We start from the raw sequence: 13483 nt of genomic DNA, 5'->3' as shown, positions 1-13483 counted from the left end.
TTACCGCGGCAAATGCGACTCAAATCCGACTTTTTCCCGGCAGTCTGAGGAGCCCAATTTTGATCTTTTCACCCGAAATAAAATCTGATCTGTTCCACTTTCGCATGTGGAAATAAATCGTGTTTGATGGTTTTCAAAATGTCTGCAGTCTGAACGGTGATGTCGCATTTTATCCGACTTTTACGTCGTTGATGTGAGACGTTCGTTATAATTCTGCACCGGAAGAAGTCGGACATGCTAAATCTGAACATAAACAATGGCTGACAATTATAATTATGAAAGCAGTTTGTGTCTGTGCAGCTCATCCAATCACATAACGGCCTAGTCAAAGTCTAGATATAAATCTAATTGAAAAGTTGTCACAAGCCTTGAAAACTGATATTCTGGTAGAAATGTTAGATGTTCACAGCCGGTAGAGATGAATTCATGGAGGCTGAATACAAATGCATGCCACACTTTTCAGATCTTTATTCTTAAAAACACGGTGGATGTCATTCAACTTCTTCTTAAAGTTGTAACATGACAAAAGATTAAAAACTTTAAGAGTCCAGCAGGTGTTCACATTAAAGACGAAGAATTTATCTTTATAAACTCACTTTAGACTCGATGATTTCAGGTCAGAAGAAGAAAACAAAAGGTTTTACTGAACTGAAATCATTTCAAGATGATGCCTGAGCCACTGAAGGTTCCTCTGTAACTTCCTCAGATGCAAGAAAACAAAAGAGGATGTGATCTGTGGCTGCAGACGCATAAATTAAGGTATAAGGACCAAAACCGTTTCAGGCTTTTAAAAATAAAATGATGGCAGCGACACGGACTCTGTGTGCAAAGAGGAAACGACCCGAGCGTCTCCAGGGTCCAGCCAGCGTCGCTTCAGACCCTTAAAGCCGTTAAAGATCAGAATGCATAGATTTTTATCAACCAAAACCTCATTTTGCACTAAAGCTGGTTAGAAAACGGTAACTTCTGTACCATCGGTTTGATCATTAGGTCTCTGAGGTTCTGCAGGCTCAGCGGGTTATTTCAGGCTCTAGTTTGGATAATTCTCTATTTTTAGGGACCTTGCTTGTTTTTTGTTGCAGAAATAGATGTTTGTGCTGGGCTGATGCATTCCTCTGTACTGGTTTTGCAGGCAGTGTGAGAACTGCTGCAGATATTCAGTCGTCTTCTAACCGTCGCTGTGATGTATTTATAGGCACGTGTTTATAAGAGGGGTGGCGGCTGCTGCAATAGGTGTGAAAACAAAAGTTTACTTTGAGATCTTCACGTTTCATGCATGTGCTGCAACGATTTTAGTCGTCGGTGTTTCCTAAAGCTGAAATCACAGATCTGCTGCAGACGCCTGCAGGCTCTGAGCGTCAGCTGGCGTCTTCAGAGGGGAGGCAGAGCGAGGCGATGATCACGTCCACATGACAACCTTACATTTTTAAAATAAGCTTTTAAAGCCTTTATTTCACCTGCTCAATAATTACAGTTTTATTGAAATCAACAAAACAGATCAGTAGATCATCGTAGAAACAAAACTTGATAAAAACAGATTTGCTTTTGAGATTAAAGATGCTCCAAAAGTCAAAAATAAATATTAATAAATGTGATAGATAATATTCTTTTTGAAGAAAATGTGTAAAAAAGAATTTCCCTAAAAGATGAAAAAGTGTCTATTTGTGTCAACAAACTGCTTCTACGCCGGATTTAAAGGAACTCAGTGTTTCAGCTGTTTTTCAGTTTTCTGGAAGTTTGTTATAGATTTGTGGAGCATAGAATCTGAATGCTGCTTCTCCATGTTTGGTTCTGGATGCAGAGCAGAACCAGAACCAGAAGACCTGGGATGTCTGGAAGGTCGATGAGACACCAGCTGGTCTTTAATGTACTGTGGTTCAGAGCCGTTCACTGATCCTTTACAGAAGGCCGACTTTGTAACTGCCTTTATGTGACTCTGAAGGTTTTGATCGGCACCAGGCTTCAGCCTCTAGTTTCTGTCTGTAACAACTGAAGCTGCTGCTGCCTCTGATCGTTGCTCTTCTACAGATAGTAGCTGATCGTTCCTCTGGGATCTGCCGTTTCCCTCCTCTGGTTGCGTTTCTGCGGCGCGGCGGCCTGTAATTTCCAGAACGCAGCGGTCTGCCGCTCTTCCCAGACGGCTTTAATAAGAAGATGCTGGAATAAGTGTGAGACCAGGAGCAGCAGCAGCTTTCACCAAACTCTCCATTTAGGAGAAACGATTATTTTAATGTTGGTAGATTAAAATAATTAGACATTTTGACACTTCCACTTCTTTGTCTGGGTTTGTGTTGGTCTTGTCTGCAGCAGTGATCAGAGCAGCTGCAGTCATTTCAGTCCAAACTGACGCTGACTTCCTGGAGCTCCGTTTGTCTCAGGATGAATACATTTCCTGCAGTTCTCCGGGATGAAAACGATCCGTTCACAGGAGGAATTTTTTGAGCTCCGTTCCTATAATAACACACAACTTGTTGACTGTTTTCTTGTGATGGCTTCATGTGGCTGCGAGGGGAAGCCAACCAGCTTATCAAGAGAAATTTGTCCAGGCCATGTTGGTAATTAATCGGTTATTTTAGGAAGGTGGTCGCGCCGAACGCAGCGTGGGATCGTTTCCAGGCAGACGGCTCCTCCAGCTACTGCCTTTAATTTGGGGCAGACTGCATGAAATTAAAACTGTCACTATGTGATTCTGTGGTTGTTTCTCCCTCTTTATGCTTCAGGGCTGGCCAGATAAAGATCATGTTAAGCAAAATAAATATGGTGCTCTAAGCACCATTTTGGTCCAAACTAACAATTTTTAGCAAACAGACTTCACCCTGAGAGGCTCCACACGTAGAGCGAACACCAGAAACTCTGGCTGTGTTTAGACGCTGAGTGTTTCACTAAATAAAGCACAAAGAATGGAAGAAAATGCTTATCGGTTTCACAAACCTCTTCGTGTGGTTATGCACAAGACAAAGTAATAGATTTATGATGCAGAAATCATCAGACGCACTTTAGTTTTGCAGATTTTGTGAATATACAGTAATTGACTGTTTTTTATTCAGTTCAGTTTATTTCTGTAGCACCAATGGAGTGGCTTAGACGATGGATGGATGAATGTTTTTAACATATTTCCTTCTAAAATGTTTTAAATATTCAAATATGATTCCTACTCCGGGCTGCACAGTGGCGCAGTTGGTAGAGCTGTTGCCTTGCAGCAAGAAGGTTCTGGGTTCGATTCCCGGCCTGGGGTCTTTCTGCATGGAGTCTCCATGTTCTCCCTGTGCATGGTGGGTTTTCTCCAGGTACTCCGGTTTCCTCCCACAGTCCAAAAACATGACTGTCAGGTTAATTGGCCTCTCTAAATTGTCCCTAGGTGTGAGTGTGTGTGTGTGTGCATGGTTGTTTGTCCTGTGTGTCTCTGTGTTGCCCTGCGACAGACTGGCGACCTGTCCAGGGTGTACCCCGCCTCTCGCCCGGAACGTTAGCTGGAGAGGCACCAGCACCTCCCGACCCCACTGAGGGACAAGGGTGAAAGAAAATGGATGGATGGATGGATGGATTCCTACTCCATAAATTAAAAGTGATTGCGGTATTTTTGTAATTTGTGTTTTAATTTTTTGAATGGATCAGTGTGTATTGCAGCATTTAATTATTAATCGATGACTAAATTTGAAATCACGGCTCTGATTTGGTTAAGAGTCTCAAGCTGCTGTGATTTTGTTACGTCCGTTTAGCTGAGTTATGCAGACAAACACACATCTGTCATGGTTCAGTCAAATGTTTGCTGCCCATTTTGAAGAGAGAAATGAACCTCTGTGTCACGCATATTTATGTCCTGTGGAAACAGGAGGTCATAGCTTATTGATTAAAGGTTCCTCAGCATTCTCCTCAGTTTTAAGACTCAGAATGAAAAGAGCCAGTAGGGGGCAGAAGACGTGGCACTGGTGATTTTTCTATGGGTAAAAAAATATCACATCTTAATGTTTTTAAATATTCACTGGGATTTGGTGCTGTATCAAGAGATTTGTTTATTTTCAGGCTTTTTACTCATCAATAAAAGCGCCAGACTCACAGTCTGCGTCCAGCCTAAACGGAGCGGCCCCTTTAAATGGAAACTAATGAACAAACTTAATAGTTTGGAACTATTTAGAGCTCGTGGAAATGTAACTCCTTATTAGGACATTTTCTCTGCCCGTCCGCTTGACAAAGCCACATGTAGTGTTTGTGCGTGCGTGCGTGCGTGCGTGCGTGCGTGCGTGCGTGCGTGTGTGTGTGTGTGCGTGTGTTGAGGTCAGAGTGAGGTTGGTTTAGTCTCCAGTAAACACTGCCCGTCTGTGTCTGTTGCTCCATCTAAACTGGAGCCCGTCTGGGACCAGCTGGTCGGGAAAAGTCTCATCAGATGGATTATTGGTGAGATAATCGGGCCAATATTTGGTCTGTTAGTCTTGATCTTGTTTATATCTGTGGCTGTAGCGGAGCAGTAAATGTTCCAGTTTCAGAGCTTTGTTTGCCATTTTCAAACTTTCAGTTGTTACACCTGCTTTGTCCGGTAAGAAAGATCCGTTTTGTTCAGCATCGCTGCAGCTGAGGAGGCCGAGAGGATCAACGCCTCCCAAGACGACCAGTCAGAAAAATGACCCAAAACCCTGAAACGGCTCCAGGCAGAAATGCATCATTTCCACAGTCAGATGGGAAAAATCCAGAATACCTCTGAGAAATCTTAACACAGAAAGTTTGGCTTTAGCTCCTCTACGAATTAAGAGTCTTATTAATAGGCAAAGATGAGAGCTGAATGCTGCCCAGAGAGCAGCTGTGACGTTGCTCATTAATATTTACAACATTTAAAGAAAAGTTTAATAAATAATGAAGACCAAATCTGTAAGTTTGGTCTGCAGACAGAGAACATCACAACGTACAAACATTATTCACCCAACTCTGTAAATGAGGTTTTTATGTGAAATTAGGTGAAAACATTCAGGATCTAAAGATCTGAAACAGTTTCCTCTCAGTGATGCATTCTGGAATAAATGTCATCTGCCTGGAGAATGTGGGGATATTCTCCAAATAATTCATTGCTGTGTATTTCCATGCAGCAGTGGGATCATTTCTGCTAATGCGCTAATGGCGGCGGCCATTTTTAGTTTAGTGCTTTAAAGTTTCTGCTAAGTTTAGAAACATATTTGTCCCACTTGGCTTCCCCTGAATCTGCCAGTGCGCTAATAGTGAAGCTAATTTTTTTGTTTAAGGTTCTTAGATTCCCCTAAATATTTTTTTCCTGATAAATTTTAAAGTGCTAATTTACTTGGCTGTTTTGTTGACTTTCAGTTGAATACATTTTGATATCTGTGTTTCGGTTAACAACCGTAATTCTTCCAGGAGTTCGACGTTTATGCTCTTATTTTGAAGTCTGTTCTGTTTCATTGTCGTTCTTTGAAGAAACTTTATTGAGCAAGTGGCAAGTGTTCAACAAACAAATAAAAATACAGAACATTAACAACCAGGGCTGTAGCAAAAACACTACAGCGCTAAACAAAATATTAGCTCTGCTATCAGCACATTAGCGGATTAGCTACAGTGTGCTGCTAACAGGCAGGATTTCCTAGCAAATCAGAAAATTAGAGAGGCTTTTAAGTTGTGGGAAGATTTAATAAAAAGATTTTTCTGTGGTTCTGGACCTTCGGACCTTTTCAGGAGATTAAAGTACCTCAGCAGCAGATATTCTTCAGCCTCATCACCCGAGTAGCTAACGCTGCTATAACATAAACCACAGTTGCTGCTGTGGTCATCTGCCACTGCCCACCTTCACCATGATGAGCGAGTGTGTTGGTGTGGAAGTCCTGATGGATGTGCATTCTTTGTCCCTCGGCTCTAGGCTGCAGCTCGCCGAGGAAAGCCAGCGGCGGCTCGCCCATCCTGCAGGAGTGTCTGAATCGGGCGATTGGGGGGGCAGCTGACAGGAGGAGGGGAGGGGTCAATGGAAGAGTACCTGGAAGCAGGACTCTGCTACGGTCTAAACCACAAGGTACCTGTCGGCATGCCGTCCGTAAATCATGCTGAATGATTTAGGATTCACAGTCCGCAGTGTGTTTGTGTAATAAGTCCTTGAATCAGTGAACCGTGAGACCGATGAACCTCTTCTGTTTGACTTTAGTTAATCATTCTACAAAGATAACAATGAAGAACTTCTTTCTTCTCGTTGCTGTGAACCTAATTAGAAACCTGTGAACAGATTTATACTTGTAACTCACTTCTATAGATCCTCGAATAAATGTTAATATCACAGGAAAGTAGCCTGAGTGAATAAAAAATCTGTTTCCAAATAATTTAATCTTTTAAGGGAAAAACTTTAAACCAACCCAACCTTGTTTTTTGGTTAATTTAAGTTTGGTCTTTGCATTCTCATAAACGATGGTTTGTTAATGAGCCCTTTAGAAACTGGCACACACAGATTTTTATTCTTCTTTTTGAATGCATCTTTTGCAAACATTCTGCAAAAATATGGATCTACTGGCCAAGATACAGATTAAACCTACCGTCATCAATTAGTATCAGTTTAAATCTGTTATAGAACAAAAGCTGATTTACATTAATAAAATAATGTTTCCTTTCCTGGCTAGGGCACCAAACAGATTCCAGCCCAGGGCCCAGATACTTGTAAATCCAGCCCTGGCTCTTGGAGTGGTTCTGGTTGGTCTTCCTCCCCCTGGAGATCCACATTTTGATCCACTGATCAATCTGTGGATCCCGGTTCTCAGCAGCTGTTTCCATCATTTTTTTTATCAGCGCATTAGAAAAGAGTGATGGAAGCAGCAAAATAAAAAAAACATCCCCAACGTTTCAAATAAGTTTTACGTTTGCTTGAGATGGTTTTCAGTTTTTCCAAAAGAGTTAAGAATGCGCTTAAAAGGAGACGGAACCACGATCCCGTCGACTGGTGGGACGATCATGTGTCATTAAAATTAATTTGATTTGATTTGACGTATTTAAAATGTGCCATAAAGACGAAGAACAGAATCTGAGAGGTAAGGCCCGTCGTCACATAGGGTAGATGTTGCTGCCCTCTACAGCTTCAGAGTGGAACTGCAGCTTCATATTTCCTCCAGTGGAAAAAATCCTGAATGCATCCATCAGGACTCAGGCGTCTTTTTTTGTTTGTTTGTTTCTTTAGTGCCGCCAAAGCCGGAGCACCTGCTGAGTCCAGTGTCTCCTCTGCAGACGCCGCCGGGCAGCGTCCAGAAATCCCCGCTGAGATTCATCATGGAGGACGGAGGAGGAAAGCCGACCCCCACGCCGCGCGAAAGGGTCAAAGCGTCCAAGGTGTCGGACCTGATCAGCCGCTTTGAGGAGAACCGGTACCGACTCTCTGTTCTCTCTGGGCTCTGACATGGGGGGAGGATCCACATGCCTCTTAATGATGATTTAAATATAGAGACAATAACAAATACTGGTTTATCAGTTTACCAGTCTGTTCCATGGAATAATTTCACTGGTTTTTCACAACTTTATGACACTAAAAGGACCAGAAATATTAATTTTGATCAATTTTTCTTCATCATTATAAACAAATACAAACATCCAACAGAAGAAAATATATCCATCCTCAAAAAGATTTGAGTATTTCTTTCATTTAAAACCTAAAAATAGGAGAAAATGTTTGATATTTAATAAAGCACCCATTGTTAATACATAGAAATGTTATTAATTAAACTGCAAACACTTTATAATCACTAATAATGCATTAATTAAGAGCCAAATAAAATTTGACTCTTTATTTTATTTTTATTATTTGAAAATAATTTGCCAAATAATGAGGCAAACATTTGCTGCCTTCAACATTTCAGACGAAGTTGGTACTTTTTCAGCACAGTGAGATTTTACTTTTACCATAAAATTCATCATAAACATCCACAGCTGTCTAAGGGAGACTTTTTGTTCCACGTAAAACGTGATATTAATTATGGGGAGGATCAACATGGTGCCGTCACATCAGGCAGAAGAATGAATGTAACTTTTTAAATGTTGACATTGACTGTGACCTCAGTATAAACGATTAAATCATGATCGTCTCACCTGCCGTCACCTGAACGCACCGTCTCACATTCCTACTGGAAATCTGTCAAAGTTTTGCTGTTGATCTGGAGGATGCATCTGCGCTCTGCTGCTGTGACCATCACCTGGAACTACGAGCACCTCTTCAGCCAGAGTTTGGAAATCGGGGAACATTTGGTCAGGAGTGAAGGTTTCCTGATCCGGTTGCGCCAGACAAATTAAAATCCGTTTTAACTGGCTACGTTTTCTCACATATATTCAAAATACAAAACTTTGAAAAGCAAAACAGCAATTAAACATTATTTGTCAGTTTCTCCATCTCAATCTGCACAGAATGAACAGAAAAACTTTGAACAAAGCGAACGTCACACGTTCTATTTAGTTTTTCTTCTTCATTAATTCAAACTTTACATGTCGTTGTGCTAACAGATTAATCTGATATTTAAGCACAGTTTTGTAATTAATGCTTTATAAAATGTTTACAGAATAATTATAAACACATCTGTAAACTGTTTACTCATCAGGTATTGTAAATGGTGCCAAAGGTCTTGTTAGTTTTCATAAATCAGGGAACATTTGTGGCTCTAAAGGAGTTTATTTAGTTAAAATGAGGATGAAAACGTCTCTGAATCCTAAATGCCTCAGATTCCTGAGCTAACTGCAGAAACGCAGCTCACTTCTTCTTGGCTAACTCCATTTTTTCCCCTCTGGTGCTTTTGTAATAAAAACCCTCAGGGTTGCTGTTGTAATCAAAGTGACAGAAGAGTTTTTCTGTCCCAACGCCTGAGTTTATTTCAAGAAAAGGAAAAGCAGAAGACGTCAGATGCAAGTCCTGAGCTTGTCTGGATGAGTGCAGCTCCGACGGCAGCAGATTAGTCTGTGTGACAGGCGAGGCGTTAGCGAGGGGATGAGAGGAGATTTGTTCAGGCGAGGGGAAGCTCTGGTCATCACTCAGCCGGCGGAGAGCAGGACTCACTGCTGCTAGATTAAACCCAGGAGACAAAGGTAGGAGCTGCTGCAGCTCAGCTGATCGGCCGTCTGGTTCCCACTTCTGACACTTTGGTGCTTCAGTGTTTCGTTTTTATTATTATTATTATTTGGTCAATTAAGGTTAAATTCTAGCCGCAGACTTGCCTGACCTGAGGAAAACTGGATCTCATAAAACCAATCTAGACTTTTTCTTTGCACCGTTAAAAATTTATCACAATATAAACCTTTCAAATCGGTCAATATCTGTAATCTTTGATTAGTTTTTGTTTTAAATATCTGAATGCTGCCAAACTGGTAGCGTTTTTCTGTTTTATCCACAGTTTTCGCTCCAAACTGTTTTTTTTTTGGTTGTTTTTTTTTTTATTTTTGAAGCAGTTATGAGCTAAAACCTGAAATTGCTGCTGCCACGTTACTCAACTGGTTGTTGCTAGGCAACCAAAGAGTGAGTGTTGGTAGCGAGAAGCAGCTTTGTCGTCCTTTGCTGCTGTTAGCGCATGTAGCTCGTGCGTCAGATTTTCGGGCGTAGCAGAAACACATAAAGAAACTACGGCTAATTGTTTTGTTTGTTTTTTTTTTCACGCTTTGAAATCTGTGTAACTAATTCATCAAAGTTAATGCTTCAAATTGATTTCGAAGTAGCCAACCATGGCTTTTGTACCACTGGGGACAAAGTAAAACGTTGGGATTGTGTAGCAACAGGCTGGGGAGGGGCAGTGCTGGGCCACATTTTGATGCAATAAGAAGATTTTACACCACAAGAATGTCAAGTTATTAATATATGTGAGACCGTATCTTTTTGAAGAATCAGTTTTTCGTGGTGGAAGTATCCAGCCCACAACTACCAATCCAATATTTCACCATTAATTAGCTTTGCATTCACCTGTTGAGCTGTTTAGTATAAATGGCTAAACCTCATGTTGGTCCCACTAACGTGAGTCTGCGTGCCACCAGTGGTCCATGCACCACAGTTTGAGAACCCTCCTGTAACTGTCTTGTGGTCAGTAGGTAGTTTGAATCAGTCTTATTGTTTATTTACTGCAGGTTGTGAGAACATCAGCAGACTTCCTCTGCTCCTGAAGTTAATCACCTCAGTTTCCACTCCGGTGCTGCTGCTGCTGCTGCTGCTAGCGGGGATTACCTGCAGCGCTGCAGCACAAAGGAAGGAAACACCCACAGCTTCTCAGAGCAGAATTAGCCACTAATGTCCTAATCTGGCTGGCCGGCCGGCTGGCCGCGTTTCACACACCTACAAGTGAAACTTCTTTGTCGTTTCGGTGCCGTCAGCCACAGTTTGAAGCGCAGAGCAGAGGAGTTCATATTTTAACCCCACACGTTTCCCGCAGCAGATACTTCTGGTTTATTTCCGTGTCTCGGGGTTCTTCCTGTCAGACTGTAGTAGATCTCAGGTGGCATGCAGCACACAACTGATTCATGCAGACTGCTCACCAGCCGCCTGTTGTTCCTCTATTTATACACACTTCCTGTTTTCATGAGCAGTAACGCTCATTGCAACACAGAAACTGTTGTATCTAAAGGTTATGTAGCAAATAAAGGAGTTTAAAGCGACTTTAGTTTTTAACAAGGAGCTGAGATCAGCTGGGAGATTTTTTAGCAGGTGATTCATTCAGGCGGGGAAGCAGCTGCAGGATGTGGAGCAGCTGGACTCAAACTTTTTTAAAAACCTTTTTCTACGTTTATTTCTGAGCTCAGAGGAAAGCAGGTTTCCTGTGTAGAAGTAGGGCAGCTTGCACCTCCTGGGAACACCTCTTTATTACTGTACCTCTGTTGCACATCCTCTGCCACAGCAAGAAGTTAGTGCACCTCCTCTGGATTTATTTTTAACTCTTGACGCCCACGTGCGAACTCACGCAGCTCGCCGCCGAGACTCACACTGTCTGTGAAAATGTCAGCTACCAACAGCCGTCTGCAGGCTCCTTTGACTGCATTATTTAAATGAAAGTCCTTCTTTAACTTCTTCTGCGCTCTGACACACTTCCTCCTTCGCCTTTGCTCTCTTCCTCCAGCAGCGCAGACAACAAGAGAGACGGCTCGGCGCTCAAACAGACCAGCAAGGTGTCCAGCTGCAGCTCGGCTCTCCGCGTCTGCCAGCGGGCCGACATCAGCAAGATTCAGGAGAAGTTCTCGTGCGCGGCGGCCGCGACGCAGGATGCCAAGAGGCCAGCGGCTAACGGGGTGCTAGCACAGATGGAGCAGGACAAGGAGACGGAGGAGGAGACGCACCACAGCGTGAGGACAGAGACTGCTGAGCTCGTAAACGGAGATTTGGAAAAAGCAGATGAGGTGGACGATCATTCAGCTTCACAGCACTCGGACAGGACCGGTGCTGAGGATGAGGACACGGAGAAAACAGCAGAAACTCTGCAGAAGAGTGAAGAGGGACACTCTGAGCAAAAGGTAGGTTTAGTTTTTACAAACTAAGCACAAGTAATCAGTCGCTGTGTGAGGGGGAAGCAGCCTGTTTGGTTGAAGAGCTGCTCTGTTGAACATTTGAGCTGCTGAGTTTGTGCCGCAGCAACCAAACCCCCCGGGAACCTGGAGATTAAAAATATCAGCTGCTCTGCCTTCTCAGGGATAAACACAACCGAGAAATCTGAGCAGAATGAGATATAAATAAACATTTAAATGACTTTCCTGTGTTTTATTCAGCATTTGCAGAAATATGAGGCGTCTCTTTCTCTGCTGCCTAAACAAAACTTTACGTACTTTAACTTTTTAAGCAAGTCAGATGATGTTGGCTCAAGCTTTGAAGCTCTAAGTTGTTCTAGGAAGGTTTTCCAGAAGTGCATTCCTGAGGTCAGACACTGATGTGGGATGACGAGGCTCGCAGTCTCAGCTTTAATTCATCCCACAGGTTTCTATCAGCTTCAGGTCAGGATTTTGCAACCTGTTAAAGTTTTTGACGCAAGTTAAAAAGTTAAATTAAAATAAGTTATAACAATAATTATTATTTAATAAGGTTTGTAATAATAAAAAATAAAGAAAATGAAAGAAATAAATAAAATAAATAAATAAATAAAAAAGTAGTAAATTAAGGAGAATATTTTTTTATTAAAAAGGTTTTAACTTAGTTTGTTTCTTAAAAGTAAGTAAAAAAAAAGATTTAATATTTAAAATGGCATTCTTGACAAAAATATTAACAAATATTAAGAAAGAAAATAAAATACAGTTTATTTTTCATTAAAGAAGTTCTTGAAACAAGTTTGAAAAATTAATAAAATAAAAAATAGGGAAAATCTGAATATTTTTAATAAATGGTTCTTACATTAAAACTAAAATAAATAAAAATAAGTAGGTTTTTTTCTTTAGAAAAAGTTTCCTGACACAAGTTCAAAGCAATATTATAATAAAGCAAATAGAATAGTTTTTCCAATAGAAAACAGAAAAGCGTCTTGCTTTGTGCTCCGCTGCTCCGTGACGTTGAACAGGAAAGGAAATTCCCTGAACTGTCTGCAGCTGGAATGAAACCGAGACTGAGCTCTGAAGAACAGATCCTCCTTCCACCAAACTTTACACCTTGCAGACAGGTTAATGCATCTTAATCCATCCTGCTAAGAATCCTGGAGTTAATCCTGACGTTTGCAGCTCTGCAGCCATCGACTCCCGGCTCTCGTGGTTTTAGGAGACTCAACCGTTTCCTCTTCCTTATAAAACCACCAACAGCCGCGGCCTGGAGGTGTTTCGGACAGGTGGCTCCAGTCCTGAGCTCCTCAGAGCGACTCGTTGCTTCTGGTTCCAGATGCTCCGCCTGCGACCTTTGACCTTTACTCTGGATGTTTTCATGGTCTGCATGTCAAATGTTTGACAACTCAAACAGTTTTTGAGCTGCTGCCTGATTTGACCTGAGCGATGCGTCTGCGTGTTTGGAGGCTGGATTTGTACATGAAGGCGATCGAAACGCCTGAGCTCAGAGATTCGGATCATTTTGAAATAAACTGTATATAATTACAGTCTTAACTATCAGTGTAAAGTGTTAAATATTATATTAGCTGCAGCTTCTTTGTTTTTCAGTGTCCCTGCTGTTATTTCAGGCTCTTGGTTTTAGACCTAAATTAGTTTATCTTTTGAGCAGCGCAGCGTTTTGTTAGCTAACTCTTTCATTACAGTCAATTCCTTTTTTACTGTTTAAAACATATTTGAGTATAAAACTCGATGCAGAACTCTTTCATTTGGAGCAGAAAACCATCGTCTCTCGAAACCAACATTTGTTTTATCCTCCTGTAGTTTGAGAGTCTGTGATTTTAGCCTGGCGTTGGCAGTGAGGTCATCAGCTGCTGTAGCTCAGCTGCTTCAAGGTTCTACATCAGCGGTTCTAAACCTGGGTTCGATCGAACCCCAGGGGTTTGGTGAGTCGGTCTCAGGGGTTCGGCGGAGCCTCTGCCGGATGTAAACACACACTTGTGTGAAGTCGTGATCACGCCCCGCTTTGCCATCACTTGCT

At 41.8% G+C, this 13483-nt stretch overlaps 1 protein-coding gene across 7 annotated transcripts in view; it reads left to right on the top strand.

Moving 5' to 3' along the window:
* fgd4a (FYVE, RhoGEF and PH domain containing 4a) overlaps positions 1 to 13483 on the top strand; it is a 56691-nt gene that overhangs the window by 32448 nt on the left and 10760 nt on the right. For 5 of the 7 annotated variants that reach the window (XM_008436503.2, XM_008436507.2, XM_008436504.2 and 2 more), the window contains exons 3-5: positions 5858 to 6007; positions 7154 to 7337; positions 11049 to 11439. In XM_008436503.2, the coding sequence (XP_008434725.1) occupies positions 5858 to 6007; positions 7154 to 7337; positions 11049 to 11439 (725 nt within the window). The remainder of the gene's footprint in view (positions 1 to 5857; positions 6008 to 7153; positions 7338 to 11048; positions 11440 to 13483) is intronic. The other 2 variants (XM_017310851.1, XM_017310852.1) reach the window with 2 other exon arrangements.

Source organism: Poecilia reticulata, linkage group LG19, assembly GCF_000633615.1.
Source record: "Poecilia reticulata strain Guanapo linkage group LG19, Guppy_female_1.0+MT, whole genome shotgun sequence".
NCBI classification, from domain to species: domain Eukaryota; kingdom Metazoa; phylum Chordata; class Actinopteri; order Cyprinodontiformes; family Poeciliidae; genus Poecilia; species Poecilia reticulata.
Note: the sequence above shows the minus strand (reverse complement) of the source record. Positions and strands in the feature narration are given on the sequence as shown.